The sequence below is a fragment of the Salmo salar genome, chromosome ssa25 (genome assembly GCF_905237065.1).
Source record: "Salmo salar chromosome ssa25, Ssal_v3.1, whole genome shotgun sequence".
NCBI lineage: Eukaryota > Metazoa > Chordata > Actinopteri > Salmoniformes > Salmonidae > Salmo > Salmo salar.
Window position 1 is genome coordinate 18534513 of NC_059466.1, and position 26988 is coordinate 18561500.

Sequence of the window (26988 nt, forward strand, 5' to 3'; positions counted from 1 at the left end):
ACTCTCTTGTCTGTTGAATTATATCTTAATTCGCCCGTTTCTCAGAATTAAGTCCAGAAATAATTGTTTTGTTAAAAAGTAGTAAGGGAGTGCACACATGCTTTCTCTTTCTTTATCTCACTTTGTCTCTCTCTCTCTTTATATAGGCTTACATCTATACACACCATCATGAAATCCACCAACTAGACTATGGTGTGTTAAGTCATAATGCGTGTTCAAAGTATTACCAGAAGGGCCATCTTTATGGGCATTACCTGCTTTGCACATAGGCGTGTCAGACTAAGGCCACGGGGCCCAGTCACACACAGCTGGCTCTGGATGGGGAGCCAGTCTGCGTCCCATATGTAACCGTATCCCTATGTCAAAAGTAGTGCACTATATAGGGATTAGGGTGATATGTACATTGTAGCCTATAGGGGATTAGGGTGTGTTTTTTCCCTTTGGGGCTCAACATATGTTCTTATCTGTCAGTTGTACAACAAATAGGTTGTTGTTAATATTTGGTAAAAACACAATTGGTATTTAAGGGGTTGGCTATGTTTTGTCATAGATAAGTTGTTATCCCCTTTGTTCTCCTGATGTAGACCTAGACCTAGCAGACTTTTCAACACATTTAGGCTCATCCTACCAAACTCTATGCACCATTGGGCCAACAACCAAGCAACGGGCATAGAAATTGAACTGGTTGTTATATTCTGAAGTGCTGTGACCGGCGTGTTTTTCTATGCAGAAAAGGCCCATTTCACTCATAGGCCTCCACTGTTTCATATGTAAATTTGATTCTGTATTGTACAACAAAAGCCCCAAAATCCCGCCCTCTCCTCTATCTTGAATTTTAAGCAGTTCCTCTCTTCGACTACAATTATCGCATTAGGCTACCCTTAGTGGCTCTTACAAGAGGGGGCCCTCAAAAGAGCGCAGTTAGAATGTGTACTGCTCATTACCAAAGGTTCTCTGGTCACATTAGGCAACAATGCCCCTCATTAAGACGGCCTAACCTTGCATCCTGAGCAGGGGACTGGAGCAGCACCCCATTCCATTTATTGTTGCCTCCAAGCAAATGATCAAACAAAGGTCACCAGCCAGAAACAAGCTACAGTAGAGATGAGCTATGTTAGAGACTAGCGACTGTAGAGACTAGCTGCAGTAGAAACAAGCTAAGGCCTCCTTAAGCTACAGTAGAAAATGGTCTTCACAAAGATTCTGGGCATAAAACCAGCGACATACCTAGGGTTGAAAAATTCTGGTAACATTCCCCAAGTTCGCAGGTTTTACAGAAATCCTGGCTGGATAATTCCTGGAATTGGGATGGAATAAACAGGAAATCTGGAATTCTCCAACCAGGATTTCTGGAAAATTTGGGAAAGTTACCGGAATTTTGCAATCCAACACATACCATATTTGTCCGTCTCCCCTAAGTGTCCCCCTCTGTAGGGTGATATTAGGTTGATCTCCCGCATCTTTCTACCCTTTACTGTCAGGTGTAACTCTGTGTACTGCACTGTACCTCACCATAATTACAAAAAGGTCTTTCCACCCCCATGTGCTCGCTATCCAAATATAATCTCTGTATGTGACCTGCCTCAACATGATTCATTAATGGCTCTCTGATGGAAGTTCGTCTGCCTCCATATCACATATACCACCATAGAGCCCCCATCTTGCGGTTAGATTGTTTCCTGGGGTTTGTTTGCTCTCTCCTTTTTCTCAAGAGTTTTAAAACCCCAAAAATACCCCCGTATATCAGGTTGTGATCTACAAAAGGGATGCTTGTCCGACAAAAGACCTGGCCTCTCAGTCAACAAAACGAACCACCATCCCACTCGTAGCATGCTAAAGAGTTGCCATAACAAATAGCAGACAGCGGTACGGGACGGTTTGTTTGTTGTTTCTTCAGATCATTATCAGAACTCTTACAGTGTGCTCTGTGGGACAGCACTCGCTCGATGCAATCGACTGCGGATTTCACAAACGAAAAAGGTGCAAGGATGACTTTTCTACAACTGGTTTGTTGACCTTTCTTTTAACACAGGTTCCATAACCAGATAAATACTTTGACCTCAAATTAGATCATCTGACTTTTTTATTATCTTGCAGTGCTCACTGAGGTGGATTACAGTAACCAAGATGGTGTTGCAGGCCATAGCACTGTGCTTGTATGAATTATTTACATTCAACAGTTGTAACTGTGAAGTCAAAATTGTTCACTTTAAAAGGGCAAATGATTTGGAAATCCTACAAATGCCTTGTTTCCCCATGGTTTGCTCCTCCATGCTCGCGTTGTTCCTCCTGTCAGAGAGAACATTCTGTTCTCATCTGAACTTAGAATAAGGCCCAAAGGAGCATGGAATTTAAAGCACTCATCAGACTCAACCTGCAGCCACCCATGGCACACACTGGAACCAAATGTAACACAACAGTTGGAGATACACAGGAAAGTTTTCTATGGAGAAGTGCTTTATGAGTTGGCATTCCAGGCTCATTTCACAAGAGGGAGTTTGATGAGACTCAAACTTAACTTTAGGGCACTTAACTCTGTGGACTGCACTGGAGTAGCAATTACAGTCAATCGTTATGCTAGTAATTAGCCCACCAACAGGTATGAAAGTGTCAAAGGGGTACTTACCCCAAACCCCCACAACCAGCTGTCAGACTTTGGCGTCCCGCCCTGTGTGTCTGGGACCCCTTTAATAACAACAGGGTGCTGTTTTGAAAGGCCTCCAAAACCAAGCACAATAATACACACACAGAGACAAAGAGACACACACTTGAACACACACACACACACACACACACAACTGCATATCCAGGAAATGCGGAGCCACAGAATATACACAGAAAGACAAAAAAATTGTTGAACTTGAATAGACGGAAAAGATCCCCCCTCTCTGAAAACAAATGGCCCGTTCTAAAGCCCATGTTGTCCTAATGTTGTTCATCAGACACAAAGACTGTAGAGTGCAGGCCCATTCATTCATACTGTAAAACAGCTAAACACAGTGATGAAGTCAGATCCCTTTATCCTGGCTGGAATGTCCGTCCAGCTCCAGCAGCCTCATGGGTCTCAGCACCAGTTTGCTGCTTATCACTCCAACTGTATAAAAATGTGATGTTGTGGGCTCTAAAAGAGATCAGGGGGAAACAATCCAATTTTCACCAGAAAACAGTCCTGTTTTGTTACAGTTTACTTTGATCAACTATTTGGCCCCTGGTTTGTTCCCAGGAGTAACAATTAGGCCTAAATGTTAAGAAATGAGGTGAATGCTTTTCATGCAAATGCCATGATATTAATTGAAACTTTACTAGGGTGAAGAAAGAATGCACAAGTACTACACAGATGTCCATGTAGCCTACTTGTTTGGGTTTCTGAACTGTTAGCACTCTACCAAGAACATTGAGGACTCTCACTCCTGTAGTGTCACAGGTCGTTCCACCAATTCGGTCCCTTTTGAGATCTGTAGAAAAAAAACTTTAGATTTCACCTATTTTTAACATTCTGTCAAAGAGCACGTTAAACTTAATTTTAAAAACATGTTTTCCCATATAACGTAAATTAAAAAAATACTATAAATAGTGCCTATTAACCTGATCATTCTACAGTGGTCCCTGCAGCGTACGCTCAAACCGGTGTGATTATTTAGAATGTCCAGTTTCGATCGACACAACAGTCAGCATTTGAGCTGGCCACACTGTTTTTTCACAGAAACATTTTGCACAAACACAGTCCTTACATAGTTATGTCCAGAATGTGACCAGTTTATTTTTGGATACAATGTTCAGAGAAGTAGCTACAGGCGAGACAAAAAAGTCACCCAAATGTTGGAAAATATAAATGGACTGTTTGAAAATGTGTGTGAAGGAGAAAAAAATTGCGTGTACCCCAGTTTGGGAATACCTGCTCTACACAATGACTCCTTGTTTTGTCACATAAACTGAAATTAGGCGAACTACAGTGAGGGAAAAAAGTATTTGATCCCCTGCTGATTTTGTATGTTTGCCCACTGACAAAGAAATGATCAGTCTATAATTTTAATGGTGGGTTTATTTGAACAGTGAGAGACAGAATAACAACAACAAAAAATCCAGAAAAACACATGTCAAAAATGTTATAAATTGATTTGCATTTTAATGAGGGAAATAAGTATTTGACCCCCTCTCAATCAGAAAGATTTCTGGCTCCCAGGTGTCTTTTATACAGGTAACGAGCTGAGATTAGGAGCACACTCTTAAAGGGAGTGCTCCTAATCTCAGCTTGTTACCTGTATAAAAGACACCTGTCCACAGAAGCAATCAATCAATCAGATTCCAAACTCTCCACCATGGCCAAGACAAAAGAGCTCTCCAAGGATCAGGGACAAGATTGTAGACCTACACAAGGCTGGAATGGGCTACAAGACCATCGCCAAGCAGCTTGGTGAGAAGGTGACAACAGTTGGTGCGATTATTCGCAAATGGAAGAAACGCAAAAGAACTGTCAATCTCCCTCAGCCTGGGGGAGATATGCAAGATCTCACCTCGTGGAGTTGCAATGATCATGAGAACGGTGAGGAATCAGCCCAGAACTACACGGGAGGATCTTGTCAATGATCTCAAGGCAGCTGGGACCATAGTCACCAAGAAAACAATTGGTAACACACTACGCCTTGAAGGACTGAAATCCTGCAGCGCCCGCAAGGTCCCCCTGCTCAAGAAAGCACATATACATGCCCGTCTGAAGTTTGCCAATGAACATCTGAATGATTCAGAGGACAACTGGGTGAAAGTGTTGTGGTCAGATGAGACCAAAATGGAGCTCTTTGGCATCAACTCAACTCGCCGTGTTTGGAGGAGGAGGAGGAATGCTGCCTATGACCCCAAGAACACCATCCCCACCGTCAAACATGGAGGTGGAAACATTATGCTTTGGGGGTGTTTTTCTGCTAAGGGGACAGGACAACTTCACCGCATCAAAGGGACGATGGACGGGGCCATGTACCGTCAAATCTTGGGTGAGAGCCTCCTTCCCTCAGCCAGGGCATTGAAAATGGGTCGTGGATGGGTATTCCATCATGACAATGACCCAAAACACACAGCCAAGGCAACAAAGGAGTGGCTCAAGAAGAAGCACATTAAGGTCCTGGAGTGGCCTAGCCAGTCTCCAGACCTTAATCCCATAGAAAATCTGTGGAGGGAGCTGAAGGTTTGAGTTGCCAAACGTCAGCCTCGAAACCTTAATGACTTGGAGATGATCTGCAAAGAGGAGTGGGACAAAATCCCCCCTGAGATGTGTGGAAACCTGGTGGCCAACTACAAGAAACGTCTGACCCCTGTGATTGCCAACAAGGGTTTTGCCACCAAGTACTAAGTCATGTATTGCAGAGGGGTCAAATACTTATTTCCCTCATTAAAATGCAAATAATTTTATAACATTTTTGACATGCTTTTTTTCTGGATTTTTTTGTTGTTGTTCTGTCTCACTGTTCAAATAAACCTACCTTCAAAATTATAGACTGATCATTTCTTTGTCAGTGGGCAAACGTACAAAATCAGCAGGGGATCAAATACTTTTTCCCCTCACTGTATTAGAATTTTTGCAACCAGGAAATGGCTGAGCAATTTCTGCATAATGTACCTTTTTAAAGATAGTTTCCTGCAATTCCACACCTTTTGTCATGAGGCTGAGAAAATAATTGCACCTTCAAAGCGAATGTCTTGCAATTCTACAAAATGTTCCCATGGGGCAGAGAAACAATTTGCTGTTTTAAAGCAAATTTAATGCAATTATACACATTTTGCCATGGGTTATGCCTCGTTCTAATGCTATCTGAGTGACTGAAACATTATAACAAAATCAGTGGGGTCCCCATAACATTCCATTTTTAGAATTTTTGATTCTAACTATACTGACTGTACAGTTTTTATTTTGGTGATTGTTAATTCTCAAAGATGATTTTCTTTCAAAATAGACTGCTCCATTTTTTACATGCTTCACATCTGGTTTTAAGTGTTTAACTTCTTACGACATATCCAGTGAAAAATCAGAGCGCCAAATTCAAAACAACAAATCTAATCATTTCAATTTCTCAAACATACGACTATTTTACACCATTTTAAAGATACACTTCTCCTGAATCCAACCACGTTGTCCGATTTCAAAAAGGCTTTACAGCGAAAGCAAAACATTAGATTATGTTAGGAGAGTACATAGACAAAAATAACCACACAGCCATTTTCCAAGCAAGGAGATGTGTCACTAAAACCAGAAAACCAGCTAAAACTATGCACTAACCTTTGACGATCTTCATCAGATGACACTCCTAGGACATCATGTTACACATTACATGCATTTTTTTGTTTGATCAAGTTGATATTTATATCCAAAAACAGCATTTTACATTGGCTCGTGATGTTCAGAAAATAATTTGCCTCCAATACTGCCGGTGAATCAGCACAACAATTTACAAAAATACTCATAAACGTTGATAAAATATTAAACTGTTATTCAATTAATTATAGATGAACATCTCCTTTATGCAACCGCTGTGACAGATTTCAAAAAAGCTTCACGGAGAAAGCACACTTTGCAATAATCTGAGTACTGCGCTCAGAAAAATACACCAGGTACCTGCCATTTTGGAGTCATCTAAAATCATAAATAGCATTACAAATATTCACTTACCTTTGATGATCTTCATCAGAAGCCACTTCCAGGAATCCCAGGTCCACAATAAATGTTGTTTTGTTCGATAAAGTCCATAATTTATGTCCAAATACCTCCTTGTTGTTTGCGCGTTCAGTAAGCTACTCCAAATATAGGAAGCACGCAGAAAATTTCACGACGAAAAGTCAAATAAAGTTATATTTACGTTCGTTGAAACATGTCAAACGTTGTAAAGCATCAATCTTTAGGGCCTTTTTAACGTAAAACTTCAATAATATTCCAACCGGACGATTCCAATGTCTTGAAAAACGTTATGGAACACTGCTACCTCATCACGTGAATGCGCGCCAATGAACTCATGTCATTTTCTGGGTCGCCAACTTCCCCACCTTCTTGATCACTCTCTGTTTACTGCAAAAGGCTGAAAGAAGGTTCTAAAGACTGTTGACATCTAGTGGAAGCCTTAGGAAGTGCAAAATGAAACCTGAGTCACTGTGTGTTAGATAGGCAATGACTTGGAAAGATTCCAAGCATCAGATTTGCCATTTCCTGGTTGGATTTTTCTCAGGTTTTTGCCTGCCATATGAGTTCTGTTATACTCACAGACATCATTCAAACAGTTTTAGAAACTTCAGTGTTTTCTATCCAATCTACTAATACTATGCATATCCTAGCTTCTGAGTTTGAGTAGGAGGCAGTTTAATATGGGCACGTATTTCATCCGAACGTGAAAATACTGCCCCCTAAATGTAAGAAGTTAACTTTAAACAGAAAACGTTTTACCATCCCCCCCCCAAAAAATCTACATTATTATTATTATTTTCTTAATTTTTTGTAATTATGTTTTTTTGCAGTGGCGCACCCGATTTAGAAGCAGCGGTGCGCTGCTGCTAAATGCATTTAGGGGAAACACTTTAAAATGCTGTTAAAATTCAATATTGATGCTGCACTATTTCTACTTCAAATATTAGGGGACTCAAAAGGCACTGATTTTGTGGAACAACCCACATAGCCTAGGCCAAATTTTATAGTTGATGAAGTTATCAAAGCCATAAGATGGGGCGGCAGGTAGCCTAGTGGTTAGAGCGTTGGGCCAGTAACCGAATGGTTGTGAAATCGAATCCCAGAGCTGACAAGGTAAAAATCTGCCGTTCTACCCCTGAACAAGGCAGTTAACCCACTGTTCCTAGGCCGTCATTGTAAATAAGAATTTGTTCTTAACCGACTTGCCTAGTAAAAATAAAGGTTAAAGTAAGACGAGTCATCTATTTTGATATCAGTAGTTGATTGTATGTGTGGATCTCTAAATATGAGCTATATTTATAACTCTACTTGTTTCACATCCATGGGGGGAGTGCCTGTTACACACTGTGGAGATGGAGCACAAGAGAAAGTGTCTTTGCTCCCCCCTCCCACTTAATCCGGGTTGCCCAGCCTGTGCTGGAATGGACAAGATAATCAGAGGAGTCTGCCACAGACAGACTTGATGAGCTGGCAAAGTTTTTTTTTTTAAGCCATCTTGGTTGTGCCACCAAATCTGAGGAAAATGCCTACAGTATGGCTCTTCAGTTGTTTAGAACCAGCACTTGGGCATTCTAATTGCATTGCTGTAGTTTTCAATTAGGGTTTTGAAAGATTATTTAGATATTCTGTCGACTCCCTGTTTGGACCAATGGATTAACCCCTAGTAAACCTGCTGCTTGTGATTCCCAATGCCTCTCTGGGCCACATATTTCGAGGAGTATAGTGGATACAGAAGCTCCTATGATGGAAGAAGGTTTAGGCTAGGGGTTGTCTAGAGTGAGTCTAGTCAAGCCTATTTGAGATTGTCAAGATGGAATGATGTTTATGTGTTGGCTCCCAGTCCATACAACATTGTCAAAGGTCCTGCCCAATCCAACTATCCCCCAGTAGTCAATAAAAAAATGGACTTTTGAACAGGGCCCTTTTGTGATTTATGCTGGCCCAGATCTGTAATCATGGTATTGGGGCTTCAACGAATGATGTGCATCTTCGGCTGTGCCTTCCTCCTCCTCCACCAGGCATGGATGTGACAGTAATTCCGGCAGATTCCCTGTAATCCTGATAATGGCGATTTGTGTCCCCGGAACTAATCCCCTGGATTTATCCCCACGAGGGGCAATTAGCAAATTAATTCCCCCCACAAATAATTTTCTTCATCCATGCCGCCAGACACTCCACAGCACCATTTGTTTTTTAAAGAGGCATTATGCTGTTATTATTGTAACGTTTACACTTTTATGAATATGAATTAGGAAAATGGGTCGCTTCTTGGACTAGGGCCATGACTGAGTAATGGATTTGATGTGTTCAATGTAAGCAAAATGTCTTCATGTGGGCTATTTTGGAATGCATACAGTCAGTTAGGGATGGGCATTTGAAATTAATAATATATATATATTTTTTTACTATCCACCCCCCCCCAAAAAAGACATGGAACAGGGTGCTATAACAGTAGCCTAGGCTAACAGCAACAGTGAAAGAGAAGTCTGATGTTTGCCATCATAGAACTGATTCTGTTTCAACATTTTCTGGTGAGTGTTTTGTATTGATCTGTGTCAGGTCTTGTGGACCTTCCGTTGGTGTGCGCCTGTAGGCTAATCGCTGAGGTGGGGAAAATAGCATACTGTTGTCAGGGCTGACTGGAGGGCTAAATTCAGTATGATAGTAAAATGCCTTTTTATATAAAATGCACCCCATAACCTATAGCCCATGAGAGAGAAAATTAGCTTGAAAAATAAAACAAATCACTTTGTCCGTCCTCAGAACTGTAGGCTATATTTACTTTATGCATCTGAAAACAATATCAAAGCCACATAACATCTGAAGCAGCAGTAGCTCAATGCACCGTAGGCTACATAGCTAAACACTACATTCAAAACACTACATTCAAATACAAGTTTGTTGTTTTATTAAAAGGTCCAATGCAGCCATGTTTATCTTAATATCAAATTATTTCTGGGTAACAATTAAGTACTTTACTGTTATTGTTTTCAATTAAAATGGTAAAAAATAAACAAAATAAAGAATTTTGCAAGGGGTGGTTTGAGACAGTGGCCTAATGGGAGGGATGTGTAACCTGCAAACTAGCTGTTTTTGGCAGAGAGGAGGGCAAACTATTTGTTATTGGTCTATTAACTTATAACATCTAGTGAAATCACCAGGTGGTCCAAAAATCCCATCCAGCCAAACAAGCAGAAATTTTCAAACAGCTCTTACACTAAAAGTACATTATCATAACGTTCACTATTTCACAGTATTATTGTGTGGAAATATATATATAAAAACAAGGATATTACATTTTGGACTGCTCTGCCCCTTTTAATTTAGGCATGTCAAATGTCATGGTATATCCTTGTGTCTAACAATGTATCATGGATCATTTAATTTAGACATATGTTAAAATGTTTAAAAAAAATATATATATATATATAAAATGAATACTCTCACAAGTGTTCGAATACTGAACGTCTGTTCGGATATTCGATTAACCGCACCCATCCCTAAGTCAGATGCTATCTTCTTCCCCATAGCAGTGCTGATCTCTGTGAGGATGTTATTCTCATCATTGGTTGAGGCCAAAAAATTGTGAAGAAATGTTTGGGAATAAGTGTCTAAGATATCCCATTGTCAGGAACATTAGTGAACAGACTGTAAACACATGGTCAAACTGTGACCCCTCAGAGGTAGCCTACAGTAAATGGTGTCTGTACTGTATGCCCATTCCAGCTTGTTCAGCACAAGCAATTGTGGCGCTCCAACTCATCCCCGGGCTTGTTTCTTCCTTGGCGCCAACAGTCTCTCTTACTCAACTTGCGTGACCAGTTTCCAGATCTCTGGCCCCTGGGCTCAGAGTATTCCATGTTTAGCTATCCTATGTTTAGTTGTCCCTCATAATTGATTGTCAGAACAAAATGGCACTGTAGGTCCCGACTCCCTTGTCCCTGGCCCTGTTAGATATGAGCAGAATGAAGAGACTAAGAGAGGCCCCTCTGTGTCTCAGGGGGCCCTTGGCTCTACAAACATGTGGCAGGTGACTTCTTTCTTTCTTCTCGCTCTCAGGCTCTCTCTTCTGTCTCTCTTTTTCTGTCTCTCGGTGTCTCTGATTCTCTGTCCTTTTCTCTCTGTCTTTCTGTCTCACTCTCTCTCTCAAAATATCTCTTTGTACTTTTTAAATTATGCATTTCTTCTTTTTAATTAAGGATGTGTGTGTCTTTTTACACCCCGAAGAAAAAATGTGTTAAGAATAGACTTTACAATAGATTACGTCGGCTAAACAGTAGCATTTTATCCTATCTGAGCTGAATCAAGCCGACAAGCCTATTTACAGAAAGCTTTCTAAACTGTTAGTTCTATATTTGGCACGCATAGAGAGATGAGAGAGAAAGACCTTTGCATGTTCATTGGTGTGTCAGAGCCTCTCTTCCCTGCCTTAACAAGCAGAAGTGTCACCATTGTCAAACCACACCCACCATATCCTTTTCTTTTCAGACACTTACCACTTGAGGTTTTGTCAGGGTTAACCATAACCACAAGCTCATATTGTTGTGGTTTCTTAAACCATATGCCACTCTCGGGCTATGTTTTGCACTTTAAATTCAAAATCCTTTTTCCTGTTGTTCAGATAAGTCTCAAGGATTATACTTAAAATATAAATTATTTTTCTTTAGCCTTTTTGGTGTTTGAGATTATATAGTGAATAAGTTCCTTAAGCAGTAGGCCCTAAATCTTATCCAGGGATGAATCAACCTGTGGTGCCTGGTGCCTCGCAGGTTCATGTTTATATTTTGTGTTCATTGTCATGTCTATGGCTCGGTGAATGAGGATAGCCTGACCTTTCTATGGTCAACTATGCGTGACAGTACATTATTGGCAATTGTTTGATTGACTTGTGTGTAGTGTGCTTTGTACAGCTCGGAGCATACTGTCAATAGGGGCTGTATTTTACTAGCTGCAGACTAGATTTCATGCCTAGGTTACTTATCAAAATGGATGGGGTGGGGGTGCAGTGGGCTAAATGATTGTCATGTTGTGATTCAGTATAGTAAATGACATTCAACTTATTTCACCCCTGCTGATTCGGTTGAAAACGAGACTCTTCTCTCTGAATGGGAATTCTATCCCATTACCCTCCTGGACCTATCAAACATAATCATTAACAAATCATATCACAATCAGCCAGGGCCAGAGATTTTCCCACACAGCATTTGAAGACTGTGTGTGTGTGTCAGTTTCTAGAGGCACTCGAGTCGTCACCACTGGTTAATTACAGGGCTGTGGTAAGGCTTCACACTGTGGAGGGAGGCTGGCTGATGAGAGATGGCTCTGTTAGTGATCAGTGCAGCCCTGGAAGTGGCCTTTAATGCCTCCGTCCTGTAATTGTCCTGCACTGAGTGGAGAGTTACATCATCCGTGCATTGCTTCATGAGAGCAATAGATTAGTAGTAGAATAAAAGGACATATGATGTTACACTGTAGACAGGGCTGTCCCAAAATGAACTGTGTTGATGTGCAGGACACAGTAGGCTTCTTTTATGTATTCATTCATGTCTGTGGTTTGGTGTTTGAACGCCCTTCAACCGATTCTCCCAAATGATTTATTAACACATTCACCTGACAACAGGAATGCTGTTCGACCTTCACCTCAAAGTATTTTGATCTAGTGTCTCCATCTCTCTGTTCCTCAGGGGCTATCCTGGGCCGGTCAGAGACGCAGGAGTGTGTCCACTACAACTACAACCCCAACCCTGCTGCCATCCAGGAGAACCGGGGTAACCGCAGTGGCATCGAGACATGTGCCGGGGAGAAGGACAAGCGGAGACACTGCTTCGCCACCTGGAGGAATGTGTCGGGAACCGTAGATATCGTCAAGCAGGGCTGCTGGCTGGATGATACCAACTGCTATGACAGGTAGGGCCTATTGCATCAGGGCTCTGTGGGGGTGGGTTGATAACATGTGTGATCTGTTACAACACACCAATGACACACGGTGGAATAACTAAGTGTATCATTGGTGTTTTGCAATGGATGACAAATGTTATCAGTATAATCAGTGAAGACGACTCTTATAGACCTATCTAGTACCTCCATTCTGTGTGAGGACTTGGTCGTCCCATGAAGATGATGTGAAAGGTGTCGAATGGGGAGGATGAAAAATCATCATGAACGTGGTTCCTTGCAAGCTACACATTTTTCAAAAATGGCAGCATTAGCAGTCTCAACTTGTTCTAACAGCTACACTACTGCAATAAACAATTGAGCTTCTTCTTCAAGTAATTTAACACCTGCAGTGTTTTTTTTAAACAAGCTAGGCCTAAAATGTTTGCGTATTGCACATTTGCCCTGTGAGCCAGAACAGACAGATAGAGATGGATAAAATGTTTCCTCACTCAGGGTTATATATATATATATATATATATATCACCTGATGTTTAAGTGTAACACTTTAGCCCCTCTTCACTTGTGTAAACATGTTATTGCTCTTAAGCTTTGCTCCCCCTCCATTCCACCAAATTGTGATGTTATCTGCCCAGCTATCCATCCAGCATGTCAGCTAGCGTTGCCAGAAACATTCTCTGTCATAGCGTGCGAGAACCCAGGCCCAGAAAGGCCGATTTACACGGCGGGTCTTGTCTTAGCATGCCGTTGAACCCGTTTACCTTCCATCTGCAGTAACCAAATCGGTGTTTTTGAAGTGTGGCATGTTGCCATGTGATTACTCAATGTAGAGCAATGTAGAGCAACAGGTAGCTCTGACCGTGCGGCAACTTACCAACGCGTGTATACTCTACTCTACGTAAACAACAGCCAAAGTTTTTTTTCAAACATATTCACTCCAAACTACGGCTCATTTTGTTTCAGCTTGGGCTAATAAGCTTGTTTATCTAGTCAGGGATGTTTAGAGAACGAAGTGTAGCTTTGATATGGTTTAATTGCCATGGAATGTAAGTTTGTCAGTTAAATATAGAATTCATTCTTTTTTTCCTTCATTTTTTGTTGATTTGACTGAGTTCCAAAACTTACGAGGTGGAACACAAAATACTTTTTTACAGGAAGTAGCCTTCTGTACCTACAGCAACATGAACTACAACATCATATTTTTACATCTATTATATTACTATTCCTGTAGAGCTCCAGTCCAAAGCTCAAGGACAGTTCCCGAAATTCCATATTTTCCTTAGATATACAATTGTAACCCACAAAATAAGTTACAAAAAGAGTTTAGAAAAGGGAAGGTTTGCTAAGCTATTGGGGCCCGAAGGGACCAACATTTTTGCTACATTGTTATGACAGCATTGTCTCTCTCTTTTCCAGAACTGAATGTGTGGAGACGAAGGAAAGTCCAGATGTGTTCTTCTGCTGCTGTGAAGGAAACATGTGCAACCAAAAGTTATTCTACACCCCCGACAACACACAAGCTGTTCAGAGTAAGTTGTGTGTGTGCGCATGCTTGAGTTCCTGTATGTAGTAACACCATATCAACTGAAAAATATGTTATGCTCAAATCTGACGTCCTTGCCTTTGTCCGAAGCGTGACCTTTTGACTTTTGTTACGACATGAAACAAAATAAATAACCCAATATGTTAGTCATCTTTATTCTTTCACGTTACATAACGCGGACGCTCTGCGTAACCGCTCTGCTTCGTCAAATCTGCTCCATATTCCGGGAAGTGTGCGGCGTGATGTGGTGTTCCTAATTCCAGTGAGTGTGCAGTGAACTCCGGCATGTGCCATGGTGTGTCTGACCGTGTCCTGTGTGGCTTCCTGTGTGTCATTCATCAGGGATTGCTGTGTCTTTAAGATTAAAAGGGGATGATCTGTCCTCCTTATCCCCGTTGAGCTAACGGGCCTCACTGCTAAACATCCTCTTAGCAGGAGGAGGAATGCAGTGACTCAGAGGAGGTGTAGCTAGCTGGGTCTGGGCACACTAACATCATCTTCCTTCACTGTGCTGCTCGCTCTGCCAAGCAACAATCCTTCCTGGAACTCAATCTACATTCTTCCCGTAATTGTTGATTTAAAAAAAAAAGATATATAATAATCTGAGCACATCCTCAAAGAATGCAGAATAGAAACATCTAATCAGAAATCTCTTAATGTTCCTTGGTTCTGGAATTTCTTGGTCCTGGCAAAACATGTTTTTTATTACCATATCCTCAGTTGAGTATAAAGAAAAGAGAAATCTAATCAGTGATCAGAAATGCCTTAATGTTGTAGCTGGGTTACTCCTTTTCCTCTTGTGCTATTGTTGCTCAACAATGAACAGAATTGCCCTTTTCAATATAGTCATATTAATTCATGGGGAAAACATTTGTGTGTTCTTGCATTGGAGTCAGATAGAGGTTATACAATAGATACACTCACTGGTCTTTTTATTAGGTACACCCATCTAGTACTAGGTCGGCCTCCAGAACAGCCTGAATTCTTTGGGGTGTGGCGTTCAATAGTTGCTCAATTGGTATCAAGGGACCTAACATGTGCCAGGAAAACATTCCCCACACCAGTACACCACCGCTACCAGCCTGTACCATTGATACCAGGCTGGATGGGTCCATGGACTCATGCTTCTTACCCCAAATCTTGACTCTTACATCAGCATGACGCAAAAGGAACCGGACTTTGTTGGAGCAGGCAATGTTTTTCCAATCCTCAATTGTCCAGTGTTGGTGATCACATGCCCACTGGAGCCGCTTCTTCTTGGTTTTAGCTGACAGGAGTGGAACCTGGTGTCTGCTGAAATAGCCCATCTGTGAGAAGGATCGAGGAGCTGTGCATTCTGAGATGCCGTTCTGCACACCACTGTTGTACTGTGCCGTTAATTTTCTGTTTGTGGCCCGCCTGTTAGCTTGCACGGTTCATGCCATTCTTCTTCGACCTCGCTCATCAACGAGCGGTTTTCGCCTACCTGACCGCTGCGGACTGGATGTTTTTTGTTTGTCGCTTCATTCTTGGTGAAAAGCCCAGGAGGGTGGCCGCTTGGCAGGTGCGCCGGATCAGGTATTCTGAAATACTGGATCCGGCGCGCCTGGCACCGACAATCATACCACACTCAAAGTCGCTTAGGTCACTAATTTTGCCCATTCGAACAGTAACTGAATGCCTCAATGCCTGTCTGCCTGCTTTACATAGCAAGCCACGGCCATGTGACTCACTGTCTGTAGTAGCAGTACATTTTCGTGAATGGGGTGGAGTACCTAATAAACTGGCCACTGACTGTATATTAAAGCTTTGGGTGGGGAGATGGGCTCTACTAGAGTACATTAGGCATGCCTTTCTCCCTCTGCTTATTCAACTAAACATGTACGTATTTGCAGCAGGGACTAACTAGATGTGGAATTCCCTGGATATTTGGAATGAAAAGCTCGGTCGGAGCCTTACTATCGTATCGAGCGTAAGGCTCTGCACATGCTCCCAGCTGCTTTTTTTAACCTAGCAACAGGGCCTATCTGGGGATCAACCATGCAGGAGTGGATAGAAAGAGGGAGAGAACGGGAGAGAGCTTGACCTTCTGACCAGAGCGGCTCCATGCCTGAGTGGCGTGTACAGTGTGGTGATCCTATTGCCCTGGGGGCGAGGTGGGGGCGTGGAGAGCAGGGAGCACGCAGCAGGCAAGAGGAGGCATGTTGGAGAGTGGGGGGGGTTTGGGTCTGATGTATTTTTCAGCTCAAAGAGGCTAATCCGGGTTCTTATCCCACTTGCAGCTAAAGTGGAGCACTGGGCAGAGAGCTGGGAGAGGGGGAGGGGAGCGATGGATATAGAGGGGGAGGGGCATGACAAGGGGGTTTGTGGCAGGCAGGCAACAGCAGCATCACAAACAGTGCCCCCTCTTTAACCACGCAATGTTACTACCTATTGCCAGTTCAGCTGAGGTCCCCCACATAGAGCAGTAACGATACACACATACACACACTGGATGTCACGCTGGCAGGCGAGGGATGGGGTATCCACCGCAGCGGTGAAACGAGTCCGTGTTGAGATTACCGGAGATGCTGCTTTGGCAACGAGTCACAATCAAACCTTATCTCTCTTTCATGAAGCCCTGTAAAGGGACTGTGCCAGGATGGGTGCCTGTGAACCAAACAGGCTTTAGACAGATACACTAACTCAATCACCAAGCCTGTGGCTCCACAGTTAACAGGGCTACTAGATTAAAGCTAGTTTTTACTGAATCGTTAGGGATCAAATCATCTGACTTCAGAGTACTGTGTCTGTGTTCAGGGTTCGTGTGTGTTCGTTTAACTATTCTTGTGAATACCAGAAGTCCTCACAAGGATAGTAAAACAAGGAAAATTCAGACAAGTGGAGACATTTTGCCGGTCCCCACAAGGAAAAATGCTATTTTAGGCTTAGATTTAGGGTTACAATTAGGGTTAGAATTAAAGTTAGGGGTTACGGTTAGGAGTAAGGGTTAGGTATAGTTTTAGGGGTTTGCGGTTTGGTTATGGTTAAGGAAAATAGGATTTTGGCTGTCCCCACAAGGATAGCAATACAAAACTGTGTGTGTGTGTGTGTGTGTGTGTGTGTGTGTGTGTGTGTGTGTGTGTGTGTGTGTGTGTGTGTGTGTGTGTGTGTGTGTGTGTGTGTGTGTTAGAGCTGGGCGATATGGACATAACCCATATCACGATAAATTGACTGAATTATCACAATGAAACGTTAAGTTTATAACGATGTACACCAAAGTTTTTTTTATTTATTACATTACCCTTTAAACTACTACTATTACTTTGAATGTTGTAGCTATCAATTGTCCCATTAACAAGCACCCATATTACCAAACGTATTTCATTTCAAACTTCGCATTTCTCTAGTAGGTTATTTATCTTAATGAAAAATATCAGCACTATGTCCACGATAAATGGTCGGTTTGGTCGGTTTATCGTCCCAGCGCTAGTGTGTGTGTGTGTGTGTGTGTGTGTGTGTGTGTGTGTTTTTCGTGCGCGCATGTGTGTGTGACTGAGAGCGAGATATCCTCTTGATTTAACCGTCACACTCATTGACACTAAGCCCGGATAGATTTGGCTGATTCCCAGCCCCAGAGAGACCCAGCTAGAAATGCATTTTATAAAAATGACATCAGCCAGCTAGAGTTGAGCCCATATCAGCCCTACATTATGAACACAGAGACCGCAACACATAACCCATTTAGTTTTTCACATTCTTGGCAAAGTAATTAACAAAATACTCTTTCAGCACTCCTTGATTTTGAGTACATCCTACAATAGTCCTTTTGTCCAGGCATAATCTAGATTGATCTAATTTTACTCTCTCTGTCTTTCTTTCACTCTCTTTCCCACTCCCTCCCTTGCTCTCCCCTTCCCTCCATAGCAACGTCGAACCCGGTTACGCCGAAGCCTCCTCTCTTCACCACCCTGATGTACTCGTTGGTGCCCATCATAGGCATCACTGCCATCATCCTCTTCTCCTTCTGGATGTACCGCAATCACAAATTGGCATACCCACCAGTCCTGGTACCCACACAGGTAAGAAAACACACAGCACTAATGTACAAACCGTCTTTAGTTGCAAAAACTGTTGTAGCTAGCTATGCAAGGACTATTTAATAGACTAGCTACTGTATATCAATGAGGGTTGTTCTCATTTGAGTTCACCTGTAGCTAGCATTGGATCTATGTTGGCTGGATGGCGGAAGCAAGGTATTCCAAGTGTCCACAGATATGCCACTGTAGACGCAACACCTCTTTGTTTTGACTGTGGCCCGCTTTGTTGATAAACTTTTTCTCCATCATGACTAAAGTCTGTGAGAGCAGTACTAGGACTTTAAAATCACCTGTATGACACAGATCAGTTGCTATGAGTTGTATTTGTACTTGAGCGTGTGCTGTTGGTAGCCTGAGAGTCTGTATTTGGCAGCTGTAGAGGAGAATGCGCTCATGTTCTCTTTTTATTTATTTTTTCCTCGATCCGTTTTTTGGAAAATTTTCGGAGAAATTACACCTTTTCAGGAAAGGTAGTTCCCTTGCTTTGATGGGACAGAGTGTTTAGGTAATCTGTTTGCCATTGACACACACACACACACACACACACACACACACACACACACACACACACACACACGAATGCTCACAAAGTAGCATGTGAAATCTCCATGAAAGCCTGGCTGTGCCAAAGCTAAGGCTCCAGATACTTGGCAGTTTGGCAGAAATGTTAGTACATGACGCACTCAAAGAAGTGAATTCTAATAACATAAGTCTATTATAACGTCTTCCATTGCCTCAACTAGCATCCAAAATCAGTGAACACAATGATTCCTGAAAAAAGGATGATGCTCTTTCTTTACAGTATAGTACTATACCATCCCACCTCTACCTTCTTGGGTGTGATAGGGATGCATAAAAGTATGGACACCTTTCACACATGGTCAGTTTTTTGGCATCAAGCCAGTGAAGCCATTCAAGTAGGCCACTGTATTCTGCTCATGTTGGAGTTAGTGGGAGCTGTGAAGTGGATGTGAGAAACCATGCTGTTTTTTTATGTTCCGCTATCATCTTTATTTACCCAGCAGTGTTGTGGCTGGCTGTGTTCGATGTGTCCTTTCAGATTTTACTGAGGCTGTGCCACAGCTGCAACAGCATCAGGCTCAAGTTAAAGGACAACTCCGCCACTTTTAACATGTGGGTTGTTATTATGAATTATTTTGTGATGTCCTGCATAGTTTTAGTGTATTTTTATGTTTTCATGACTGTTTAGTGATTAGCAAAACAGGAAATTGCTTCTCTGTTACGTTTTCAAGTAGTAGCTGACTAATACAAGAAATTATGGACAGTCATTTTCAGCGATCTATGTAACCCGTCTGTAGCTTTCTGATCATACTGGAACTCCCTGCTATATGTTGCTCTGGTTGTCTGTCTAATAACATCTGTAAATATTTTTAAATAGACGGTCAAGAACCTATAGAATGATACTCTACATATACAAAAGTATGTGGACACCCCTTCGAATTAGTGGATTCGGCTATTTCAGCCACACCTGTTGCTGACAGGTGTATAAAATCAAGCACACAGCCATGCAATCTCCATAGACAAACATTGGCAGTACAAGGGCCTTGCTGAAGAGCTCAGTGAGACTTCAACGTGGCACCGTCATAGGATGTCAATTTCTGCCCTGCTCGAGCTGCCCCGATCAACTGAAAGTGTTGTTATTGTGAAGTGGAAACGTCTAGGAGCAACAACGACTCAGCCGCGAAGTGGTAGGCCACACAAGTTCACAGAATGGGACTGGCGAGTGCTGATGCGCGTAGTGCATACAAATCGTGTGTCCTCGGTTGCCACACTCACTATCAAGTTCCAAACTGCCTCTGGAAGCAACGTCAGCACAAGAACTGTTCGTCGGGAGCTTCATGAAATGGGTTTCCATGGCCGAGCAGCCTAAGATCACCATGCGCAATGCCAAGTGTTGGCTGGAGTGGTGTAAAGCTCACCGCCATTGGGCTCTGAAGCAGTGGAAACATGTTCGCTGGAGTAATGAATCACGCTTCACTATCTGGCAGGCCGACGGACAAATCTGGGTTTGGTGGATGCCAGGAGAACGCTACCTGCCCCAATGCATAGTGCCCACTGTAAAGTTTGGGGAAGGTCATTTCCTGTTTCAGCATGACAATTCCCCCGTGCACAAGCGTGGTCCATGCAGAAATGGTTTGTTGAGATCAATGTCGAAGAACTTTACTGGCCTGCACAGAGCCCAGTGAACACAAGGATGACGCTCTTTCTTTACAGTATAGTACCATACCAATCGCCCAACATCAGCGCCTGACCTCACTAATGCTCGTGACTGAATGGAAGCAAGTCCCCGCAGCAATGTTCCAACATCTAGTGGAAAGCCTTTCCAGAAGAGTGGAGGCTGTTATAGCAGCAAAAGGGGGACCAACTCCATACTAATGCTTATGATTTTGGAATTAAATGTTTGACAAGAAGGTGTCCACATACTTGTAGTGTATTTATAGTCCACCTATTCCAATATTTTTCTGTTGTTCAAGACTCAAACTCCCATGATTCCATTCTACAAAACTACTTCCACAATCACCGACTGAAGTTGCAGCTCCAGCAGCCATTGTGCCCTTTCCAAATTTGTTCTAATTGAATTACTTGTAAACGTCATACTTTTTATTAGTTACAATAGGCCTCCAGTGTTGGATGGTAGCTTGGTCACTGAGGCTGTATTTGTCTGTTATCGTAGAAAACACTTTAGCTACTTAGCTAGCTAGCTTTGCGGCACTCCCGAGTGGTGCAGTGGTCTAAGGCACTGCATCTCAGTGCTAGAGGTGTCATTACAGACCCTGGTTCGATTCCAGGCTGTATCACAACCGGCCGTGATTGGGAGTCTCATAGGGCAGCGCACAATTGGCCCAGTGTCGTCTGGGTTAGGGTTTGGCCGTCATTGTAAACAAGAATTTGTTCTTACCTGACTTGCCTAGTTAAATAAATAAGATAAAAAAGCACCAAATATACAGGCTGAGAGATACTAGGATTCTGTAATGATTTGCCTGTAAAATTCATAATAAATGTTGTGTTTTTTTAACAGGCTTACATGTTGTTTAAGACAGCCACTAAGATTAAACTGTTATTTTGGATGCAGCAGTCAGGCTACCTTGCATTCTAGCTAGTTGAAGGAACTCAGTGTTATGGTTAGCGTAGCTAGCTAGTCAGAATCTACATGAAATTATTTTTTGTGTATTGCAGTTTTTTGGTGACAATGACATGAGCATATATTCAGTACGACATTACGACATTACTTTTCAACCCAAAAGTAATGTCAAATGCCCTTATAACTTATGATATAAGCAATATATTTACACTAAGCTTTCTTCTGGGCTTGATAGCCAGCTAGCTAAGTGGCTGACTAAGCTGAGCATTGCTTCATAGGTGACAAAATGTACCCTGGGAATCGGAGTATGCTGTAGACGAGGGAAGTACAGAAGTTTCAAAATTACAAAAACTAGGAATCGTGCAGTATGACTAACAAAAACGATAAAACATCAAAATGTGCATTAAATAGTAATGCATATACAGTATACTAACAGCATAATAACTGGTTATAAAGTGGCAGAATTGTCCTTTACTGTTATGCCCATTTCCGTAAGTTCAGAGGTCACATTGACCCCTTCTGAGGCTCCTCAATCTCTCTTTACAATGCGACTGACTTCTCTGACAATGGAGCATCAGGGCTGCTTTTAGAACCAATGTCCAGTCCACTTCATGGGTTTTTATAATAGTTAGAAGACACAGATGGACAGTCAGTATCTCATGTACAGAATATCTTGGTACAAGTGTATCTGTTAGTGCAATTCTGATAGAAGCAAGGCTGGTTAGGCCTCCTATGATATGTGGTTCTTTCTCAGTATGGCCTGGCCGTTCTATGCAAGTACAGTACCTGATAATCATTGGGGTTTAAAGTGTGTGTGTGTGGTCCTCGCCCACTCATCATCACCCGCACCACAGCACAGAACACTGAGTACAGGAAAGCGTTCGCTCGTTCGGAGAGGAGAGGGGGAGGGTTGGATTAATAATGCATGCTCTCGCTCTCTTTTTTTCCTCCCTCACTCTCTCCATCTGCCCGCTCGCTCGCGCTCTCTTCATCTCTACCCCCCCCGGTTATAAAAAGGCTTGCTGCACGCAGGTCAATGAGACATGCCTGAATTTGATCAATAACAAGCCATGTTTTTGTTAATGCTGGCTTCCCACACCCATACTGCAGCTCTCTCGCTATCTACTGGACCATCTACAGCAAGCAGGAGTCATATATATACTTTGACTTGGCCATTCTAACACCTGGATATGTTTATTTGTGAACCATTCCATTGTAGATTTTGCTTTATGTTTTGGATCATTGTCTTGTTGGAAGACAAATCTCCGTCCCAGTCTCAGGTCTTTTGCAGACTCCATCAGGTTTTCTTCCAGAATGGTCCTGTATTTGGCTCCATCCATCTTCCCATCAATTTTAACCATCTTCCCTGCCCCTGCTGAAGAAAAGCAGGCCCAAACCATGATGCTGCCACCACCATGTTTGACAGTGGGGATGGTGTGTTCAGGGTGATGAGCTGTGTTGCTTTTACGCCAAACATAACGTTTTGCATTGTTGCCAAAAAGTTATATTTTGGTTTCATCTGACCAGAGCACCTTCTTCCACATGTTTGGTGTGTCTCCCAGGTGGCTAGTGGCAAACTTTAAATGACACTTTTTATGGATATCTTTAAGAAATGGCTTTCTTCTTGCCACTCTTCCATAAAGGCCAGATTTGAGCAGTATACGACTGATTGTTGTCCTATGGACAGAGTCTCCCACCTCAGCTGTAGATCTCTGCAGTTCATCCAGAGTGATCATGGGCCTCTTCGCTGCATCTCTGATCAGTCTTCTCCTTCTATGAGCTGAAAGTTTAGAGGGACGGCCGGGTCTTCGTAGATTTGCAGTGGTCTGATACTCCTTCCATTTCAATATTATCGCTTGCACAGTGCTCCTTGGGATGTTTAAAGCTTGGGAAATCTTTTTGTATCCAAATCCGGCTTTAAACTTCTCCACAACAGTATCTCGGACCTGCCTGGTGTGTTCCTTGTTCTTCATGATTCTCTCTGCGCTTTAAACGGACCCCTGAGACTATCACAGAGCAGGTGCATTTATACGGAGACTTGATTACACACAGGTGGATTCTATTTATCATCATTAGTCATTTAGGTCAACATTGGATCATTCAGAGATCCTCACTGAACTTCTGGAGAGAGTTTGCTGCACTGAAAGTAAAGGGGCTGAATAATTTTGCACAATAATTTTTCAGTTTTTTTATTTGTTAAAAAGTTTGAAATATCCAATAAATTTCGTTCCACTTCATGATTGTGTCCCACTTGTTGTTGATTCTTCACAAAAATTACAGTTTTATATCTTTCTGTTTGAAGCCTGAAATGTGGCAAAAGGTCAAAAAGTTCAAGGGGGCCGAATACTTTCGCAAGGCACTGTATATATATATATATATAGCTGCACATGAAGTGCTTTTCATGCCATGCATTCTTCCCAAACAAGTTGAGCTATGCATTTACACTATGCATGCTGGTCTATTACCATATATCACATCGATTGCACAGCAGCGACAAAGGAGATCCACGGTAAAGATTAACACCAAATCTCTGCATTGCATGCACTAGCGACTAGCTGAATACTCACACACACAGTCTTGTTAAAATAACCTTGCGGGGACACAATTTATAACCATTCTAAATTCTATTTTCCCTATCCCTAACCCAAACCTTAACCTCAAAAGCTAACCTTAACCCTAAACCTAACTCTAACCTTAAAACTAACCATAACTCCTGTTGTGTCTGGACTATCATTAAACGTGAAGACTGATTTGATAATATACAATTCTCTAGGTTTAATTATTACGTGATTAAACTAATCATGTAAACATTAACTAGGAAGTCAGGGCACCACGGGAAAATGTTTAGCATTAGAGTTATAATTTCCCGAAATATCATTCTTCAGATATTTTAATATCTTATCAATTAGTCTTCCATTAATGATTATTAATTGCCTCATCAGTTCTCATTACTGAACGTTGCAAACCCTTGGATATCTGCACGAACCCTAGTTAAAATCATGAATCAAATATATAAAAATTGCCTTATTTATTTACTAACTAACTAAATAATCACACAGAATTACATAACAAACAAACAGTAGATATTGGTTACTAACAATGATAGAAAAGACCCTAGTGGGCTAAGCCAATATGACGGCTTAGTAGACAAAGGAAAGGGGTGGGGACTGAGAAAGAGTGGGAAAGACAAAATGGATTCACTACACACAGTGGATAATTATAATCATTGAAATGCTAATCCTTTGCACATGAACGGCCGCTCATTCGAGAATAATTGCAATGTATATATTTACGCCCGTATGCCGTTGTTGTCTCTCTGTTGAAAACACTCGATCGTCCTGTAGAGTTCATCAGAGTCTCTGCTTAACTTTCTCAGAATTCACAATGTCTTTCGTGGTTGTAGGTGGTTAGAATGGATACTTCAGATTACCATTTGGAAATATTCTCATAGAATAGATGCTTCGGTGGTTGTCGGTATTCTCATTCTAAACTTCTAGCTGCAGACTAGTAATTATACGTGTAAGATTTGCTCTTATTCTGTAGTGATCGATAGTCTCAGAGTTTAACCGTTTTCAGCCGTGTAGCCAAAACTACAGCTGTATGGTCTCTGTGGCCTATAGAATTGTAGCCATTCCAACGTGGGGACTCCTGTCCTGGCGATCTCTGACTTGTCCTTTGGTAGAGTTGTAGTTTAAACCATTTCACACACCAACGTCACCCAGCATGTTTTGGTCTGGTGTGAATTTCGTCAAGAGTGGGTTTTATACACTTCAGAGAAAAGGGTGGTCCATGATGCCGACTTAATGTCTATGCTCATGTGGGCGTAGTTACTGACTTGGTTAACTTTATATGAAAACCTTCTAAATGAGAAAATATGGGTTAACATCACATTACATCTTTTCACAAATAGTTTCATGTTTATTCACATACGTTTCACAATATTTAGATGTAAACCTGACAGCTGGGAAATGTATCCTTTAAAGAGATACAGTTGTGTGTTTCCTGTCCTTCATGAGATCACCAAGTGAAACACACTCATCATGACTGTCCCTTAAGTGTCCATGGACCGTTCCCACATTCTCAAAAGTAGAAATATTGTTTAATTCCCCCATTTTGGTGATTAGGAGTTTTGAACTAAGAGAAGCTCTTTGTTCTGGTAGACTCTCCCTCAATACTGCATGGCAGTTTCTACCAGGTATTTATGACCTGTCGTAAAGTCATAAAACTGTGTAGGGGGACGGAGGGCTATGATCCTCCCCCCAGGGCAAGTCATGACACTCCTAAACCTAATTCTAACACAAATTATACCCCCTAGAAAATAACATTTGACCTTGTGGGACTAACAAAATGTCCCCAGTTGATCACATTTTTGTTTGTTTGCTATTCTTGTGGGGACTTCTGGTCCCCCACCACACACACACACACACACACACACACACACACACACACTGATTGGTCATTCCTCTGGTTTGCTGTTTGGCTAGGGCTCAACCTCCATTCCCGGAGTGCAATGTGATCCGAGAGGAAAAGAGCGGGATAAGAGAGGAGAGGAATGCTTGTTCATTATTCATCAGCCTTCTAAAGGCACCCTCTGAGTAAGCATGTCCTTCAGCGGAGAGGGAGAGGAGAGAGGGCGCAAGGGCTTTTAACCCTACTTAATGTCCTTCCAACACTTGCTTTCTCTCCACTACCAAGGTCTCACTGAAGTGACAGACAGACAAATCAAGCAGAGTGCACCTGTCTTGTCGTATTTCGCTTACTGCCACCTGGGTCCTTTTAAGTCCTTGGTCAGCTTTATTTCACAGGCGTTACCATTGCTTGGAATTTTATTTTATACTCTTATTTATACTCTAGTCTTGACTCTCTGACATTCTCATGGGCTTTATGTCTTGTGCAGGCTCTTACGTGCTTGCACACACATACACATGCATCACTTGCTCGCTCACTCACACACTTATTACTGAGTCACACACACACACTCACTGAAATGAATTTACATGCTACAGTAGCATTTAGCTGCAGCAGTGCTGCCAGGGATGTGTGTGTGTGTGTTTGTGCACATTTGTGTGCGCATGCTCGTGTGCTTGTGAGAACAGCGTGTGCTCGCTTGGCGGTGTGTCAGGGGAGGGAAGGGACCAGAAGCGTAATCACACTCTCTAATAGCCATTGCGAATTCTGGGGGAATTGTTGGCAGCCACTGAAATGCTTACCGTCAACTTGTCATTTTTATAGCATCCTGGGGCTGAACACTCTGTAATATGCACACATAGCTGGGCTTGAAAACCTGGAGTTAGCAGTAGCCTCTCTCCTCACACACACGCTAAACATAGTGCCATTGTGACACACCATTAGTATGTATGATTTACCCCGTGAGTACTGTTACTCACTCACTTCACCCCTATTGCCTTAGCCGTGAGTACTGTCACTCACTCACTTCACCCCTATTGCCTTAGCCGTGAGTACTGTCACTCACTCACTTCACCCCTATTGCCTTAGCCGTGAGTACTGTCACTCACTCACTTCACCCCTATTGCCTTTAGCCAGTTGTGTGTGAATGAATTGGCTGGCGCTTCAATATGATGGTTTTGTAACGGGGTGTAAAGTAAAGAGAAATAGAAAGCTTTCTCAGGCAGACAGGCGGCCTAATGGACTCTCAGACGCTGTCGTGACTTGAAAACTTGGCTGCAGGTGAGCAGCGGAACTCACGGTTGACTGGTTACTCATT

At 42.3% G+C, this 26988-nt stretch overlaps 1 protein-coding gene across 1 annotated transcript in view; it reads left to right on the top strand.

The window, feature by feature from the left end:
* LOC106586327 (activin receptor type-2A) overlaps positions 1-26988 on the top strand; it is a 50287-nt gene that overhangs the window by 12957 nt on the left and 10342 nt on the right. Inside the window, exons 2-4 of the mRNA XM_014173501.2 lie at positions 12349-12571; positions 13976-14088; positions 17988-18142. Of these exons, the coding sequence (XP_014028976.1) occupies positions 12349-12571; positions 13976-14088; positions 17988-18142 (491 nt within the window). The remainder of the gene's footprint in view (positions 1-12348; positions 12572-13975; positions 14089-17987; positions 18143-26988) is intronic.